Source organism: Onychostruthus taczanowskii, unplaced genomic scaffold (assembly GCF_017590055.1).
Source record: "Onychostruthus taczanowskii isolate IOZ18803 unplaced genomic scaffold, ASM1759005v1 scaffold1, whole genome shotgun sequence".
Classification (NCBI taxonomy): domain Eukaryota; kingdom Metazoa; phylum Chordata; class Aves; order Passeriformes; family Passeridae; genus Onychostruthus; species Onychostruthus taczanowskii.
This window is the reverse complement of record NW_024496525.1, coordinates 3,837,066-3,855,226: the sequence shown is the minus strand read 5'-3', so window position 1 is coordinate 3,855,226 and position 18,161 is coordinate 3,837,066. Positions and strand designations below refer to the sequence as shown.

Genomic DNA, 18,161 nt, shown 5'->3' with positions numbered 1-18,161 from the left:
TTTTTTTCCTTCATTCTGATTTATTTAGTAGCATACACACTTCAGAGTAACAAACACTCATCCAATACAGTCAATGTCAGCATTGCATTGTAGTGTTCAGAACGGATGCATGTGGATGATACAGGCCATTTGATCTCAGTACCTTAAGAATAACAAATAATAACAACAGCAATAAAAAAGTAGCAAAAGCCCTCTGAGATACATTGAAGTCTTTCCCTTTAACTGGAACTGGATCAGACCTTAAGTGAATACCTCCCTGTACAAAATTTAGAGGGATTTAGGTTTTACCACTTCGGTTAAATTTTAGCCGAATGTATATCTCTGTGAGGCCTCAACATCCCTAATTTTTAAACTTATCTGATCTATCTCTGTGAATTTTTTCTATATTGCACCTTCCTCCAAAGAATCTCACAGCAGCTTGCAGGCACTAATGAAGGAGAGCCTCACACCATTGCCACGGGGTAAGTAGGTCTATTCCCATCTGTAAAATTGGAACAAAACTATGCCTAGGAGAGTTGTCCAAGGCCAAAAAAACCCCAAGTCAATGATGAAACTGAGGGAGAGAAGTCATAGCCCTATTTCTTAGTCCTACAGTCCTACTTCCCTAGTCCTACAGGAATGCAGCAGCTACAGCACTGCTGCATTTAACTAGTGAGTTTAAGGACCTTGGAGCCCAAGTCAGAGGTCATCTGCCCAGCACCAAAATGCCCCTAGGCCAGCATCTCTGACCCTGCTGTGGAACCACATGTGATTCCTCCAGAGTGAGGCACTATCTCAGCAGATGCATTAATGAACGACATTCTGGACTTGCATGTGAACAAACTCCTTGGTTACCAAGCATCAGCTGCCCCTGTGTTACATGCCTGTGCATGTGCACCATGTTCACCCTCTGGTAAATAAAAGCTTATTCAACACAACTTACCCCATAGTGAAAGAAGGCCATGCTGCTTCCTCACTCTAGCAAGTGAGTGTCCATAGACTGGTGCTCTGGGCCACCTGATGAGAAACAAGGAACCTACAACTTACCATGGGGCAGTTTGCTCCTGAGCATACAGCCTCAACTCCAGTGCTCAGCTGAAGTCCTACACTTGCAGTTTGCTATGAAAAGTTACAGCCTCAACTCCTTAGAGCTCCAGTGCTCAGCTGAACTCCTACACTTGCAGTTTGCTATGAAAAGCTGCCTCCTTCTCTCCTTCCCCATAACAGCAACAGATGATTGTGATTTCTTTCTTTCTAATCCCCTAGCAAGACAAAGATCCATTTCAAAACTAACTTCCTAGAACTTACATTCTAGATGTAGAATGAGTTTTCAGATCAGTGTCTGCTATAGCTGAAATTTTCCTTTTCCCTGACCTTTCCAGCTGCTGCAGTGGAACAGACCTTCTCCATGTTTTCTCCCAGGACCATGTACTGCAAAACCAGCCAGGTGCTACCAGGAGTTGTTTTCTCCTTTAGAACTGGGTAGTCATTCTAAAAGTGTGTCTTAAACTCTCTACTGACATTTAAGCACCAACCTCTACTGTTTAGGTCTCCCCTTCAGAAATAAGGTTACATTGGTGCAAAAGATCCACACGTGGTAACAGAAGAAAGAAATTTAATTCTGAAGATTAATTAGGCAAACCACTAATTAAATTCTGTATTTATCTGATTTCTAACTTTAATAATTCTTTTTAGTTATAGTAGGACAGCTTGCAATTGCAGTCTCATAAAAAAGACAATGTCATTGAAGTCCTGTCTGTGAGACCTATTTACATGCTATTGTCCTTAGGCATTGCTATTCTCCTTAGGCACAGCTATCCATGGTTTACCTGCTGGCTGCAGAAAAGGAGAAATACCTTTTTTTAACTATATGGAATTCACTACAAATTCATTTGTCATCTCACTGCAGTTCAAAAGTTAGGAGGCATCTGGAATGATTTTATCTGTGCTGTCACTTCAAAAAAACCTAATGTAAACACTCTGAAATTTCTAAGTGAAAAATTCGTTAACATACTACCATAAATATAAAACAGGGAAACTCTGGGATTTGTCTGAATTGTCTGAATTTGCAGTGAACTGCAAAAATAATTACCAGTTTCAGACAACTTCTGGTTCAAGATGAAATATTTCCATGTGTCATTACTTCCTACAGAATACCTACTCTATGTCATCTAACTTTTACACCACAACTGAGTTACAATTTTCAACACTCCTGTTTTGTTTAGAGTTTATGAAAAAGTAATTAAATCTGACTGATCTTTCAGTACGCAACACACTTCAGTGTTACCCAAAGTAACTCCTTTTAGAAACTATTTAAGGCTGTCCAACTTTAACTACAAATATTGCAGACTTCATTCCAGATATGGACTCTATAGGGGTTTTTTTTTGCTTATGATTCCAACTATTATTGAAATAGTAGTTTCCCACAAGTGCAGTCACCTTCATCCAAAGTTCTCAGACTATTTCCTGAACACAGGAAACCAGCAAAAGACAGGAATTTCTGATCAACATGCATTACTACCTCTAGATGTTGAAAGGGCTTTAACCATCAACTGGTAATGACACTCTTACCTGCATTGTGAAAATCACCACATTATTCATGTTAAAACCTGGCACGTGAGTCAACATGTGATTAATGATAGTATCTATATCGCCAGCACATAAAAAATTGTTCCAGTGACTAGAAGCAACCAACAGAGAAGGTATGTAAAACCATTGCAAGAAAACAATTCAATCTTTCTTGATTTTAACCTAGAAACTGAATTTTCTGTGGCTGTGCTTGGGTCACAGCAAAATAATGAAGCACAGATCACCCTGTGATGCCAGATGGGGACTATAGGATGTAATATGTTGATATTCCTTCACCCAAACTGCATGTAGTTAACAGCTGATACCTTGGAGGAAGGATGCCTGGGAATTATCTCGTCATTGTGTAATGCTGTGAATGCAGAAACACCACCTCCCTGATTGCTGTGCCACTTTATATGTGTAAGTGGCAGCATCATATTTGAGAACGGGGACATGGCCAAGAAGCCACGTGCATTTTCAGACAGTCAAATCACGATCTTAAGAGATCACGCTGGCTGCTGACTACTAGTGTGTGCATGTGTATAGGGGTTTTATCTTCAAAAATAAACAAGCCTTGGAAGAAAAAACTTAGTTCCCTGACTAGTTTGTGAAAGATCATTAGTGATTTTCAGAGCTGCAGTTCAGCTGTAACAGGCCTAACTCTCCAACTTAGCAACATATCCAACAGCCCACTCAGCTGGAAAGTCAAATGTTTTTGGAGACTATAGGCCGCTATTCTCTCCCTAGAGTATTTGTAATCTCCTGAGCGGCTACAGAAAAAGCCAAGGCCTTTCTTGGATACAGGCAATCCTAGGGTAGGGAAGGGGAGAAATGGTCAACAGCAGTTAGCCACATCAAGCCACTATAAACTGCTGTCTCTCTTTGCTCCCAGTTTCTTGTGATTATCACCCATTTGCACCTTGCTCGCTCTGTAACATAATGCAGCAGAAGTTGTTGGTCCAACCTATAGTGTACACAAGAGCAAAAGGACTTGGAATTAGAGAGGAAAAAACACAGTCTGTTTCCAAAACTATGCAGTTCCCTGAAAGATCGTTTTTCCTGCCCTGAGTTCCCAAGCATTTGTCCTGGTTCTCTAGGAAGCAATTTGGAGTCCCATTTTGCCAGAAACCATAATCATTCTGGCTTACCACACAGACCTCTTGACTCATGCTGGTGTGATTCCCGAGTATGGAGATCTTCATTCTCTGAGGACAGTCTCAAGTTCATCTGGTGCAACACAGACCAATCTGGAGTAATTCATTTAAGTTCATAGAGGGCTGATGCAAAGTAACTTTGATCACTGACTGCTGGGTTCTGCAGCTCCCTCTGCACTGACAACCTCAGGAGTTTGGAGTTAAAGGTTTCCTTCTAACTGAGTTTCCTTCTACTTCAGTAAAGCAGAAAGTTACAGAGAAGCCCTGCAAGTTTTGTGCCTTTCTCAACTCATCTTTCAGTGATGCTTTCCAAAATGCCAATCAAATTGTCCAATCCCAACAAGTACCCATCCTCCCTGTTGCCTTCTTGCCAGGGGATCCTGTGATCCAGTGTCTGCCCATCAGGAAGAAGGGTGGTCTTTCCAAAATCGATCAGCCACACATTGGCATTCCCACTGCCATCATGTACAAAAAGTAGTGAACTTCCTACTACCTGGAAGACAGATTGAGACAACGTAGTTAAAAATACATCTTCAGCCCTCCCCCACCTTAACACTTCCTGCTAAGAAGATGATCTCTTTAGCTCACCTGTGACCCAACAGACTTTTGGGCTGCACTTACAAATTGATGATTTAGATGCCCCATTTGCATAACTGTATCAATCAGTAAGGTACAAATGGGAGGGTAGATAAGAAATGGGACTCAGTAGAAAACAGGAAGAAAAGCAATTCTTCATCTTACTTAGCATCATGTCTCATTTTGAGCAATTCAGCAAAGGCCAGTAACTCCTTTCAAAGACAGATCATGACCCATGATTAACAAAAACATCTCTACTGATAAGAGAGCATCAACAAGGTAAAATAAAATGTCTAATCTCAAAATCTTGAGCTGTTAACAAGCAGAAATTACAATGCTAATGATGCCTTCTGCACAACAAAGCACATAGAGAACACAGACAGCAGAATGAGATGGCATTTCAACATAAATCCATTCTAAGTAATACAGCCCTCATTGTCAAACTACAACTGAATGCTACTGTACCAAATGCAAACTTCCATGATGCCATTCCCCTGTAAATATTCCCAGTGGAGCACATCCAGGTTAGAAAAAACATATGAAACTGGTACTAATAAACTATTCCATGCAGTGGCCCAGAGCTATACATTCTGGGATGTCATAAATTCCTCAGCTAGTTTAACCTCCTGTATCATCATAGTGGAGGCTTTGTGGTATCTGTGTTGTCAACATGTATTAGCTTTCTTCTACAAAACTCCTTCTACTCATACAGCAGGCTGTTCTGAAGTACACCTGGACGACCAAATGAAGAAGCAATGCACCTCCACAGCTTTACACTCACTGCTCACCTCATGTCGCTTGAAAAAGTCTGAGGATTCCAGAATGACATTAATTTCCTGCAGACGTTTGAGGTATTTTTTCTGGAAGAAGAAAAGAAAAAAAACCCAAAGCAACCCATAAACACTTAATTGAAAACTGAATAAAGATAAACTGTTTACAAGAGTCAATATAATAAGAGATCATATTCATTTTAGGCTAGAGGTCCTCCAAAATAACAGGTTCATCATTTGAAAGTCAATCTGAAAATACATTTCAAGCTTTCATAGTGAATTAACAGACTGGAGTTCATCTGGTGCATGTGTTACACCAGGCATATTTATCTGTCTTGATTTGGATGTCATCAGGCTTTCTGCAACTGTTTTTTGGTTTTTTTTAATAAAGAGAAAAAGTTTTCATGGAATTAAAAATCTTCCAGTTCCCCAAAGTGAAAAGAAAGAAATTGTGTTAGAGAAACAAGGAGCTCCAACCATGGTGGAGGCAGAGGGGGGATAAGAAGAATCAAGGCCTAATGTACAAAGCTCCAGTGCAGATTTTTAAGGCTACCCTGAGCTACCAAGCACGCTCCTCTTGAAGGGCTAATCTGCCTTCATAATGGCTTCCACACTGCAGCAAAACATTACAGCATACTTTGAAGTTCCAAAGTCAAGAGATGTGTTATGCCATCTACCACATGCCTGTTGTGCTACCCATGGATTAGCACACAGGAATTCCTCTTTGAGATGAGTTTCACACATGGGAACACAGCTAGTCACCAATCTCACTTCCTGCCTCCACACTCTGGTTTTATCCTCTCCAGCCTGAATTCCCAAATCACAAGTTTTCCTGCCAACACAATCCTTGCTTAGATATCACCCATCTAATGCATCTAACACCCATGATTGAAGCTGGTGGCAAGCCATAAGTTAGATAATTTGAATGACATTTTCATAGCATGAGGCATTTGGGGTCAACTAATGGCAAGAGCCGATACAACTGGTTTCAGTCAACTTCTCACAACCCACCAAGTCCCCATGTCCACCCCATCTCCTGAGAGCAACTGGAAGTCAAAACCACTTACCCCCTTGGTGTTCCTATTTCCTATATCAAAGAATGGCTCTGAAGCAAGAGCATTGGTCCAAGATCAGCACACCTGAAGAGCTCAGACTCACCAGAATAGTTGTGTTGCCCTCAATGAATTCCGCAAAAACCTGTAGAACTTGCTCCTGTGTCTTCGTTGTTTTGAAGTTTGTGTTACATGTTCCATCCGCCTTCTGCACAGAACCGCACAGAGAGAGAGAGAGATTATTTATACTGCACTCATATCATTCCCCTCATCACTCAATCCTCTTGAACCAGCAACAGCTCAGCCCTTGCTAACCAGATGAAAGTAAGTAGCTGAACAGGAAGAGAAACCAAGCAAGAAGAAGAGAAGAGAAGAGATACAAAAGCTGATTGGATAGCTTTAAATGGCACTGGCAGTTCATTTCCTGTTGAGTACAAGAAAAAAAAAAAGAAACAAAAATTATATTACCAGCTTGCGGAGGGTTTTTTCACATCAGTGCTAGCAGTGCAAAGTTCAGTGGGGCAAACCACAGAGACCTCTTTGGTTGTACTCTTGTCTGGCTAGTGAAACCCTGGCTGAGGGTGTGAGGGAACATTTCCAAAACCAATTTTACTAGTCCTTTTAGTTTGGGGGTTTTTTTTTGGGTTTTGGTGTGAATTTTTGTTTTTATTTGGCTTTTCTGTTGGTGGTGGTGGTGGTTTTGGTTGTTTCTGTTTTTCAATGGGAAATCAAAGAATTGCAGATAGGATTCCGTTCTAAATATACCTTTGAACACATAATGTGACCCAGAAGTCACAAAACAGAAATCTGTTGCAGACAGGAACAACCTGGGATTTGCAATGCTAGCAGTGACAAAGCAGGTGAGTGAATTTTGGCAAAGGACAGTGCAGGCATGCTTGTTCCAAGTGTGTCCTGGAGAAATTCAGAGTATTTTAAGCAGTAAGATTCAGTACAGAAGCATACTGCTACTGAAAAAAAAGAGTATTTTTTATGTGCTTTTGGAGCTATAAGCAAATAAGAGCATGAATTGGAGGTATTTGTAAACAGAATATATGAATGTGCATGTCTCCTAGAGCGTCCCTGTTGCTTCAAGAGACACAAATAGATTTTAGGATATGTGCACAGCAATTATTACAATAGGTAACAAAAATCCACTAAAAGCCTGCAGGAGTATCAAATTGTTTTCCTCTCCACTGTTTAAGTCTGATCCCTCATTTTCATTGAGTAAATCAGCAGGTCAATAAAATATGTTGCCTCCTACAAGTTAAGTCACAGCACCAAAATGACAAATTCACTCAGGAGGTGAAACACTATTTATTCCACAGTTGAACTTCGTTTCTAACGTATAAATGAAAAAAATTCAATCATGCTAAAACTCCAGATCTCTCATGCAAGAGAATTTTATTCCAAGGCTGTTGGACAGATACAAGTGCCGCATGTCAGCCTGATGAGACGTGCAAGTTATGCCAGAGCAGTTCAGCAGGTATGCAGTGAAAGTTAGAAGCCATCTAATCTGATGTGTGATAATACTCAACAGCACATAGAAATCTGAAACTTCATCTCGTACCTCTTCACTGGAGCAAGGTTGTTTTAAAAATAATTTCTCCCTATGCTGCAGATTGTAGAGCAATGTCTAGAATAGCTGCTTGGTGTTTGTTCCCTTTCTAACCTTTCATGTCTGGACAAACTAGTTGCTTACTTCCCTTTTTAACACTTATGATTTTGCTCCTTTCCAGTGGTTGGCAGGAAACATAATTACTGCCTGTCTTTACTTGCTGTAAAAACATCCAGAGTTTGAATGGCACCACCCCAGTATTCTAAACCTGGCCTCTACACGTACTTGATCCTCAGGAGGCACTTGCCTGACTCACTCCTTGAAGTCATACCTTTGCTAAGGACTCCACACACACTCCTGCACAGCAGAGTAGTCTGTCACACAGTGCAGCTTGTGGGCCAATTCTTATTAGATGTGACAGTGACATGGCTCACCAGAGGGCAAGTGTCACAGCTCCATAAAATAGTGCTATCCATCTTAAATCATGGGGTCTTGCTCAGAACTCTCTGCAGACTTCCCTTAAAGGGCTCTGGATTAACTTAATGGATTCACAAATATTTATGAATCAAATCTGATATCCTCCTGGGAACATGGCTATCCCTAATCTACAGCTAAAGGAATGGTACCAAAGAAAGAAGTAACTTTTCAAACTGCACAGATATTCACTGACAGAATGGGAAGACCGAAATCCCAACACTCAGCCCCAGGCATTAGCTTAGTATTATAGAGAAAATGTTTGCAATGCCTGTCCTTCAGACAGCCTCTGCCAGAGAGGAAATGTGCATTTGGAATCAGGCAGGCACAAGATACTGAGCAACAGGTTCCAACTGTAGGGAAACAAAATGGTTCAGAATATTTTTTATAGGAGCAAAATGACAAATCCCATAAATGAACTTGACTTGATTTCAGAGATCCAGAAGTGAGGCAAGGATAAGAAATGGATCAACCCAAAGATAACAGATATCCCATTACTGCAGGAGTGCATATGGTGAATCAGATCTCATTTACCAGCAGCCAGTTCACAGAAAGGCCTATGATTTCACTTTTTTTGCTTTTGCTTCTTATTCAAGCAGCCACGGGGCAGGAATGACCAAACCAAACATACCTCATCAGCTAACTCCAGGAGTTATCAGTCCAGTAAGGGAGAACATCCCCTTGTTCCCATCAACCACTAGCTGGCACCACTGACTTTTACAGGGTTTCTTACCAAAATGGGGATCCCTGCAGAATGGCTTTGCTTTTCTGCAAAAATACAGAACTGGATGTACAGTTCAGCTTCACTGGAAAAGTGTAGGGAGTACTGACTACCTGTATTGATTAACAATTCAGTTTCTGTCACCTTTTCTCCATGTAAAAAAAAAATTTTAAATGATACCTATATTCCTCATAACAGCATAGGGAGATAAAGGGAATGTGCTCCAAAGTACTTCCTGTACTTAGTCAAGGATTAAGTATTCTGTGCACAGTTACAGCAGTGTCTCCACAGAGGCAAACACTACACAATCTGTATTGCTTCTACCTCTAACAACCAACAAATCCACAAAGAACAATCCAGGGGGTTTTCCTGAAGCTCCTGTGTTCTCCTTTAGCTCAGTTACTCTCTGGGACTGTACATCTTCACTCACCAACTTTCTTTCCAAGAACACACATGAAAAGCCTCAAGATCATCTGGGTTTCTGATTCCATTACACAGAGGAGCATACAAAGACATAAATTGTACAGGAATAAAACAGGTATCTTGATAACATCATTAGCTGGCTAAAGAGCAAGACAGGATCCTGTGCCTTGGCTGGACTGGAGCCAGATCATCTACTCAGCTGCTACCCAGACAGCTCCTGCATGAGGATGCCTGTGTCCAGCAGCCAAGAGTGGGTGGCACAGCACACAAGGGCCAGCACCGCATGAGCTTGGAGCCCCAGTTCCAGTATCACAGCAGGAGGATCTGTGAATAAGGAAGGGAGAAGACACAAAGCGAAGGAGAAAAGAAAGAGATATTCAAAGAGCCTCTGTTCATCAGCATCACCATCTTTTATACCTTATTTCTATGTGCTTGAATTGTGAAATGGAAACAAAACTAATCCAGGTTCTGGAGTGGTGCAGTTGACACACCTGAAGGATGGGATGCCATCCAGAGGGACATAGGCAGGCTTGAAGATAGGCCCATGGGAATTCACGCAGTTCAAGTGCAAGGTGCTGCACATGGGTCAGGGCAGACCCCAGTATCTATCCAAGCTGGAGGATGAACAGATCAAGAGCAGCTCTGCCAAAAAGGATCTGGGAGTGCTGCTGAATAGGAGGCTGGACATGACCCAGCAATGTGTGCTCACAGCCCAGAAAGCCAACTGTGTACTGGGCTGTATCCAAAGCAGAAGGGCAAGGGAGGGGATTCTACCCATCTCTTCCTCTCTCAAGAGACCCCATCAGCAGTGCTGCATTCAGCTCTGAGGTCCCCAGCTCAGGACAGACATGGACCTGTTGGAGCAAGTCCAGAGGAGGCCACCAAATTGATTCAAGGGATGGAAAACCGCTCCTATGAGGAAAGACTGAGCAAACTGGTTTTTTTCAGCCTGGAAAAGAAAAGGCTTTGGGGTGACCTAACTGTGGTTTTCCAGTACCTGAAGGGAGCCTACAAGAAAAATGGAGAGAGGTTTTTTTTACAAGAGCAGGCAGTAACAGGACAAGAGATTCTTCAAAAGTGGGAGTAGGTTTAGAAAGGTATTAGAAAAAGATTCTTCACTTCAAGTGGGATGAGGCACTGGAACAGGTTGCCCAGAGAAGTTGTAGGTGCCCCATCCCTGGAATTTTTCAAGACCAGACTGGATGGAGCTCTGAGCAACCTGGTCTTGTGGAAGGTGTCCCTACCTACAGCACGAGGGTTGGAACTACATGACCTTTAAGGTCCATTCCAACCCAGTCCATTCTATGATTCTATAAAAGATAAGTAAGTAAGGGGTAGGAAAGAAAATTGCCAAGGTTCTACTGTGCTGTAAGGCAGTATCCTAGGATGGTACAGGGACACAAACTTATCCATCGAGAACAGCAGATGGACTTGGCTGATGGAGAAATTTCATTCTGGATTGTTCTGGCTTTATTCCAGCTCCATCTATACTGGATCTCATCATGTTTTAAAAGGAAAAGTGGTTTCCTTGATCCCAAGAGTATCTAAGCAAATGCTTTTAACATGCCTTGCCAATAAATATAACTGCAACAAAACCACTTTACTGTGATTCACTTGGAATAAATATGTATAGTTCCTGGACAAGAAAAGCAATTGCATGCAGAGAGGGAGTTAATACTTCTGTTCTGAATTCCTCCTTACAACAGTCTCATTTTCATTCTATCTGCACGGCGTACCCCCTTGAGTCCCTCCCGTAAGGTCTCTGTAGTTGATTCAAATATGGCTGATGTGTACCTGAAGCTTAGATTCATTGACACTCTCTGTTACAATTAGAATGAATGCTTTAGAACTGCAATAGAGTGAACTCTGTGGCTTCAGTTAGTGCATTTTCACACGATCCTTTGGAAAAGCTTGCTACTGATGTGCACAAGCTTGTTTGATTAATCAAAAAAGTTCAGTCTCCAGGAACAAGCAGAGGTGAAACAATTACCTTAATTCCTTCAATTCTGAAGCCGAGGTTGGCACTAGAGCTGATGGTTTCTCTCCACTGCATGTAGCGGGGTTTGGTGACAGCATGCTGGGCGTTCTCCTCAGCCGTGGGAGCAAGAGGATCCACTTCAATCATTTTCTTGTACATGTCCTTACGCAGCTTTGGCTTCTCTCGTGCCTTAGTCAACTCTTCCTCCAGGTATGTTCTGCAAACATCACGCCCCAACGCATCGTTAAGGACTTTCCTCAACATTTCTTTTTACAGCTCACAAACTGGCCTCAAGAAACAACAACCAGGAAAATAATCCTTATCATTGCCCCAGTTTTGCATAGGGGGAAACCAAAGTACACAGAGCAAAGACTGTGCAGGCATATTTAGTGAAACAGCCCCAGGAATCAGGAATTCTAATTCACTTCTTGTTCTAACTATACCTTCACTTACTGTTACAAATTATGGTTATTTCCTGGTTACAGAATAGGAGGAAGCTGAATTCCCACTGTGCCATAAAACAGAACTGCATTTCCAGAGGACAGTTAAGAGAGATCACTTATAATGAAATAAAAAAAAACAAATAGGGCTATTGAAGACTTACTGCATTCTCTCTCCTCAAAAAGCTTTAAAACAGCCACGGCTAATTCTTTTAGGCCTCAGAAAGTTTAAGTTTTACTTAATGCATCTCAGTGAAAGAGAGAATCACTGTTCATATAGAAAAAAACTAGAGTAAAGCAGATTATCAGAGTAGTTCCAAACCAGAAAAGGTAACTAAGAACAGGAAGGTGAAGGGACACAAAACTCCCACATTTTGCTCTTATCACTCAATCTGTTAATCCGGTATCCATTAGAAAGGCACTATCCATGTTTTCCACATCCCACTGGATTCCCAGACCTTACACTTTGTCAAGTGCCTGAAGTTTACTTTCTTCATCACAGTGTAACAAACCAGGATGGCATTTAGGAGATTATGTCACTCACTGTCAGAATGTCACCTATTTTCAACCAAATGTGTATTGTTGCAAATCCTTCTCCTATTTCTCCTGAACATACCAGTGCAACATCTTCCTAATTCATTTAAAATTTGGCATCTATTTGAAAAGGCGTATCTGCACTCCTGTAAGTAGAGTAACTAATTTATGACAATAACTCTTGAGCATCTGAGCTGACATCCCAGCTGAAAGATTACTATGACAGCTCATACTTCTCTGTACTGTTACCTTACTCCAGGATCTCAACAAATCTCTGTCTCTTTGTTATGCTTATCATTTTTGATGTTTTCATCTTAATCACAGACAATGAATGGAAAAGAAAGTGAGAACCTGGAGAACAAAGAGATGGCAACACCTCAAGATGTCAGAGCAGGAAAAACCACAGGTCAGTCCTGAGCAAATGGTTGACTCTTTAAAGAAAATATCAGTACCAGCAAAGACTCATTCAAGCATTGGAAATGGGTTTTCACACTGCTATGCAGTCATTTGCATTGGGAGATGGAAATTTTACTTTATGAGGCTTTCTGAATCACTGCATACACAAAGATTCAATGAACTGGCAGTGAATAAATCATGTCATTTTTTCCCATGTATTATCAGGCCACCGCAGAGAAACTTTGTCTTAAATCACCCCTGAACATTTCTTGATGTGGATAGTTTTTGAGGATATACATCAGTTAGTTTCCAGAATCCATGTACAAATTGGCAATAATGGGACATATTGTCCTCAGGTTGTCCAAGGTGACTGTGAGCATGACCACACCTCCCCCTTCCTTCAAATGCAGAGAAAGCACATTCTCTTTCATTCACCCCACCTGATTCCCATCTTGCAGTCCATCACGCTTGGCCCTTCAAAATCAGTGAGCAAGTCATCCAGCTGGATGTAGCTCTCGCCATCTCTCTCCACCACGCCATGGAAGCAAGGGACGCAGGAGCGTAGTGGATCTTTCATCAATCGTTCAAAACACTCCTTTTCATTCTCTGAGAAGCGTTTGAGAATCTTCCCACTATCAGCTGCCTTGAAATTCCCTACAAAAAGAAAATCAAACACTTGCTGACAAGATTGACAAGCAAAAAAGAAAAACCCCTTCCCCCACCATTCCAGTTTCATCTATCTCAGTCTCATAGCAGCAGTTAAAGATTTCCCCCCTGAAGAGAAAAGGTGCTTTCCATAAAAAATAAAACACACAGGACAAGCACTTGTTAGCAGTGAAAGTCCATTTGGATACATTCCCATGTCAGAATATATCGCTTTAAGGAGTGCAGTTGCTTCAGGTCTTTGGACTTTTTTCCACGCTAGTCTTTGCTAGGTTATTAAACAGTACTATATTTACTAAAATGCAGAGGAAGAAGCCACGAGCCAGAATTCATTAATCCTCTGACAGGCTATTTTAAAGCTGCATAACACTGCCAGCACTGGCTTTGTCCTTAATCCTCACACAGGGTATATACACCTGCTGAGCGTGTCCAGACAGAGGCAGCACAGTCAATCAGTGATGCTTAAACAGCCAGAACCAGCCAGAAGCCAAGCACTGCCCCTTCCACACCCACACACTGTGACTGCGCCTGCGTCTGCCCGCAGGTATTGCCTCTCCTCTGGAAACCTGCTTATCTGCTAATGCCCTGCAGGTACAGCCTGGAGGACGACGGTGCTTTTTACAGCCCTGTGTCTGAATGGTATCCAGGACAAATGACATCTGCAGAGGCCACAGTTAGCAGTAATCAGCCTCCACCTGTCCAGAGTTTCCAAATGCTCTCCTATCCTTGCAACCTGCCAACAGCATCTGAGGAAAGTGCATGTTTCATTGAGAGGCACCCTTTAATTTAAACAAAATAAACTGGGCACCAAAGTAGGAGCCTCATTAACCCTGGGGATAACACTCAACCTTTACCACAGCGGGATCCTTCAGCCATTGCAAACTGGTTCTTCTCTGACAAATCCTAGAACAGGCACTGCCTCAGCAAAAGGGCAAGGCTGGTAACAGCCCAGGGTCTAGTTCAGAAACAAACTGTCATATCAGAGAAGAACAGCTGCAGAAAGGATGGAGTAAACCCAACCACAGAACACTGCTAAAAGGAAACTGGAACAGTATCTCTCCTAATCAGCTTCTATTAAACTCTTAACTCTCCTCTTCCACTATACAAGTCTCCAGAAGGGTTATGATTACATGACCAGGGCATCACTCCACACAGATGAAGCCAACTCCACACTTCTGTGACAAAAACTGCATTAAGACTGGGTCATCTTGGTACTTTGTGTGATACAAATCAGACCCAACAACAACACTGTGCAAAATGCAGCTACTCAATTTCTAGGGCTCAGTAAATTTCTCAGCACAGCTTTGAAGTGCTCCATATTAGGGCATCAGCATACACAGAGGTGGTTCACATACTGCATTACAGCACGATGCAGCGTGGGTGCCTGCCCACATGTGTACTAATAAACTCCCACCAGCACTGCACAGGAATTATATGAAGCACGAGACACAAACCCGATGTCTTCTCTTTGTTGTTTTTTTGCCTTACAAATGAAACTAAGCCTCCACTAAGAGCAGACCTACCAATTTTTACAGACACAAGACTAGAATCAACCAACTGAGCTGCTCCTTGCACTCGTACAATGAACAATGACAGACTCACAATGCAAACACATGGTCAGCAAGGCAATTTTCCCATTTGTTTCCCACCCAAGGACGTACATTCAGATGAGGGGTTTGGAGTGGTATTAGAAACATTGTCCTTTCCAGGGCTGAAGCACAACAGGCATGGACAGTAATCCTTCTCCCTAGAGAACTAACTACTGGCTACTTATCCCATACCACAACCAACAGCACCAGACTGATTAGGGCTTTAGCTCCCCAACCTCTTGTTTCCCTCTAACAAGTATTTTACACCTTACAAGCCTGGCCCTTCTCCAGAGTCTGACCATTGCTTCCCTGCTGATCTCATTACTCAGGTATATCACTCCCACTTCCCTATGCACACCACAATTGAAATATGTTTTAGGTCACAGATTTGTGTGATATTGCCTGCTTCCTTTTTACCTGAAGGAAGGAAACAGAGAAAGACTGTTCCTCATGCTGCAGTCATCCTCACCCCAGAGACAAACACACTGAAGGTACCCCTCTCACCTGTATGCCCAGCCAGCTGCACCCATGAGTAGCGTTTCTTGAAGGGGCTGATGACTGGTAAGTTAACCATGGTTTTAATTGTATGCCATGCCTTTTTCTGGAAAAGAAAAGAAATCTTAAGTTGGGCAAAAGCTGAAATCCTGACATGCTACAAATGTATTACATAGCTTCATGCACATTGAATTGCTCTTCACTAACGTGTAAATGCTCCAAGGTGGAACCACAAAACAAACACTATCATCATTGTTGGAAAAATATGCACACAAACCCAAGAATGGACAAATAAAGATAATGCCTTGCCATGCACAAGAAAGCTGCCTATAAGGAGGAAAAAAGAGTCATACTGCACGTCACAGGCCTGTTCTTAGCCACACCTCGCCCTCCGTGTGTGAGTCACACAGTATGTGGACAGCAGATGCTGAACGAACACACACATGCACACATACGCACATTTAAGTTTCCATGAGACATGCACATAAGCTGCTTGTCACTGTCAGCAACATTTCCTTTCCCAGAGAACTTCAGCATCACCTCATGATTAGCAGCTTTCCCCGGGTCAGCAGGTAAATCCTACTGGGACACCTGCATAGAAAGCGCATCTGTAGTCAGACACGCAGCTCACCCAGTCCCTCAGCACCCATTGGCGTGCTGTAGAATCTACTCCAGGTCATGAATTTTCCTACTCCCTCCCCTCTTTCCCAATCCTGTTACTTTTTAACAAAGCTGGGCATTGCTCTGGCAACCTTTGGCTGCAGCTGTCTGGGTACCGCTGCAGGCAGACAGGGAAACAGAACAGCTGCTCACAAAGAGCAGCTGAGTGCTCTGTCACAAAGGCAAGAGGAAAGAAAAAAAGAAAGTAGAAAGTGAAAAAGTCTCATGCTCTGGAACTGAAACCCAGATGGGAGAGAACTACAGCCCACCAACGTTCATGTTACACTTGGAGGGATCCCAAAGTGCTTTACAAACAAGGAGAGCAGGAGCAGTTCTTCTACCACTAGAACACAACACCCTGCTGGAGAAGAAAAATGGAACTGCATTATACTTATGGCATGACAGTTTAGAGCTGAGGGGGTTTTGCTGAGATCAGGTGTAGCTGGGGATCAGGCTGCACTTAGAGAAATGTTTAGCAATGGCCCAATTGGGAATCGCCAAAATCAATGGGAGGTATTAATGTCACTGAAAACAAGTTTAGGTGCTTGCTCATCAACTGGAAAATACACATTCAAAACAACTGTGTCTTCTCTAGGATGGATATGGATCCAAATATTTAGGTGCTTAGGATACCTAATTTTTATTGTCTTCTACTCTAAGTGTAAAACAGAAAATGTGAAATTGCAGGCAATGATACACAGGTAAAATGTTGCTCTCCAGATCACTCTCCGAGCTGGCCACACTTCCCCATACTTATTAACTTACACAACATCTGTTATAAGGTACCCTCCAGCAACACTGGTCACCATGTGAGGGAAAAACCTGCAGTTACCTTAGAATGCATCAAGACCATATATGATCCCACAGACACAAGGATTTTTTTAAAGGAATTTGTCTTCACAAGAAAGTTTTAAGTAATGCTTCGAATTAAACAGACTTAACAATGTAATTGCCACATGAGCATACTTGTTCTGAAATGAGATTGCTTCTATCCATTAAACTTTGGGTTTTAATGGAGTTCAAGCTGAAATTAATTCACTCTTAGTCAGATATGTGCCCCATGCATCAATGACACTTTTGAAAACATATTACGCCAGTGAGAAGAAGCATCCAGAGAAAATCCTGGATGTTTGAGAATTATGAAGACTCAGTTGCACTTACTAAAACTCCACAGATGTTACTAGCTCTAGGTAAACTCTAATTTCATAACTAACTTCTTCATATGCTACATTATTTGGATTTCATATTTCTTAAAATTTGCCTTAAGCTGCTCCAAACTGCAGCCTTGCAGTGCTGAACAGAGACTTGTGTCTATTGCAGACCCAACTGCTGTTCTGTGAGGATGAGAGAGACTCTTGTACACCACCTAAACATGTCCACAGCCTTCTTCTGGAGGAAAGTGCAATGTAAATACTGTTTTTCAAGTAGCAAAGAAATTATTGTTGTGTAGTTCATTTGTGAGATTTCACTGATAGTAGAAGCTCTTCAGGCTACTGTGCTGTTTCTACTTCAGAAGGACAGAGCCTCAAGTTATTTAAACAATAGTTGAAAAAAACCCCCATTGTTATGAAGTAAAATAACCTCTTTGAATGTAGCTCCTGCCAAAGATTTAGTTTTTTAAGATTCCAGACCAGTTTTCAGGGCAACACTAGTTTTTCCCCATCCCTTAATCAGAAGTCAACATTGCTCCACAACTCTGTCACAAAGACCCCCCACACATCCTAATGTTCCTCTCCTGACAAACTGCATCCTGTCTCCCAGTGGCTTGTCACACTGCTACACGCATCAGTAACGAGAAGCACAGATTCTCAACGAATGCACATCAACTGTCAATGCAACATCACACTCCAGTGGCTCTCCTGCCTCCTCCCTCCCACCAAATGCTAAGAAGCTGAAGCTTTTATTTGTACTGTGGGTGTGAAGGAGAAACAATGGGCCAAATTCAGCCCTAGCTCAAGTGGACTTTGGCTGCTTAGATTACGGCTGCCTTGGATAAGGATGTTTAAGCTACTCATCCAATAAATAGACACTGACAATTTTTATTTACCTTTTTTAATTATAAATAATCTCTTCACAAACCTCTCCTCCCCCTCAAGATAAGGAAAGCAGAAGGCTCAAGCTAGGAGGGAAAGGA

General features: G+C 42.0%; 1 protein-coding gene across 3 annotated transcripts in view; it reads right to left on the bottom strand.

The window, feature by feature from the left end:
* The window catches only part of ITPKA (inositol-trisphosphate 3-kinase A), a 39,323-nt gene continuing 21,162 nt past the window's right edge, over window positions 1-18,161 (bottom strand). For 2 of the 3 annotated variants that reach the window (XM_041398293.1, XM_041398457.1), the window contains 7 exons: window positions 15,377-15,473; window positions 13,061-13,274; window positions 11,263-11,467; window positions 6,206-6,307; window positions 5,066-5,137; window positions 3,705-4,194; window positions 1-996 (listed from right to left, as the gene is read on the bottom strand). In XM_041398293.1, the coding sequence (XP_041254227.1) occupies window positions 3,991-4,194; window positions 5,066-5,137; window positions 6,206-6,307; window positions 11,263-11,467; window positions 13,061-13,274; window positions 15,377-15,473 (894 nt within the window). In that variant the 3' untranslated portion in view covers window positions 1-996; window positions 3,705-3,990. The remainder of the gene's footprint in view (window positions 997-3,704; window positions 4,195-5,065; window positions 5,138-6,205; window positions 6,308-11,262; window positions 11,468-13,060; window positions 13,275-15,376; window positions 15,474-18,161) is intronic. The other variant, XM_041398373.1, reaches the window with a different exon arrangement.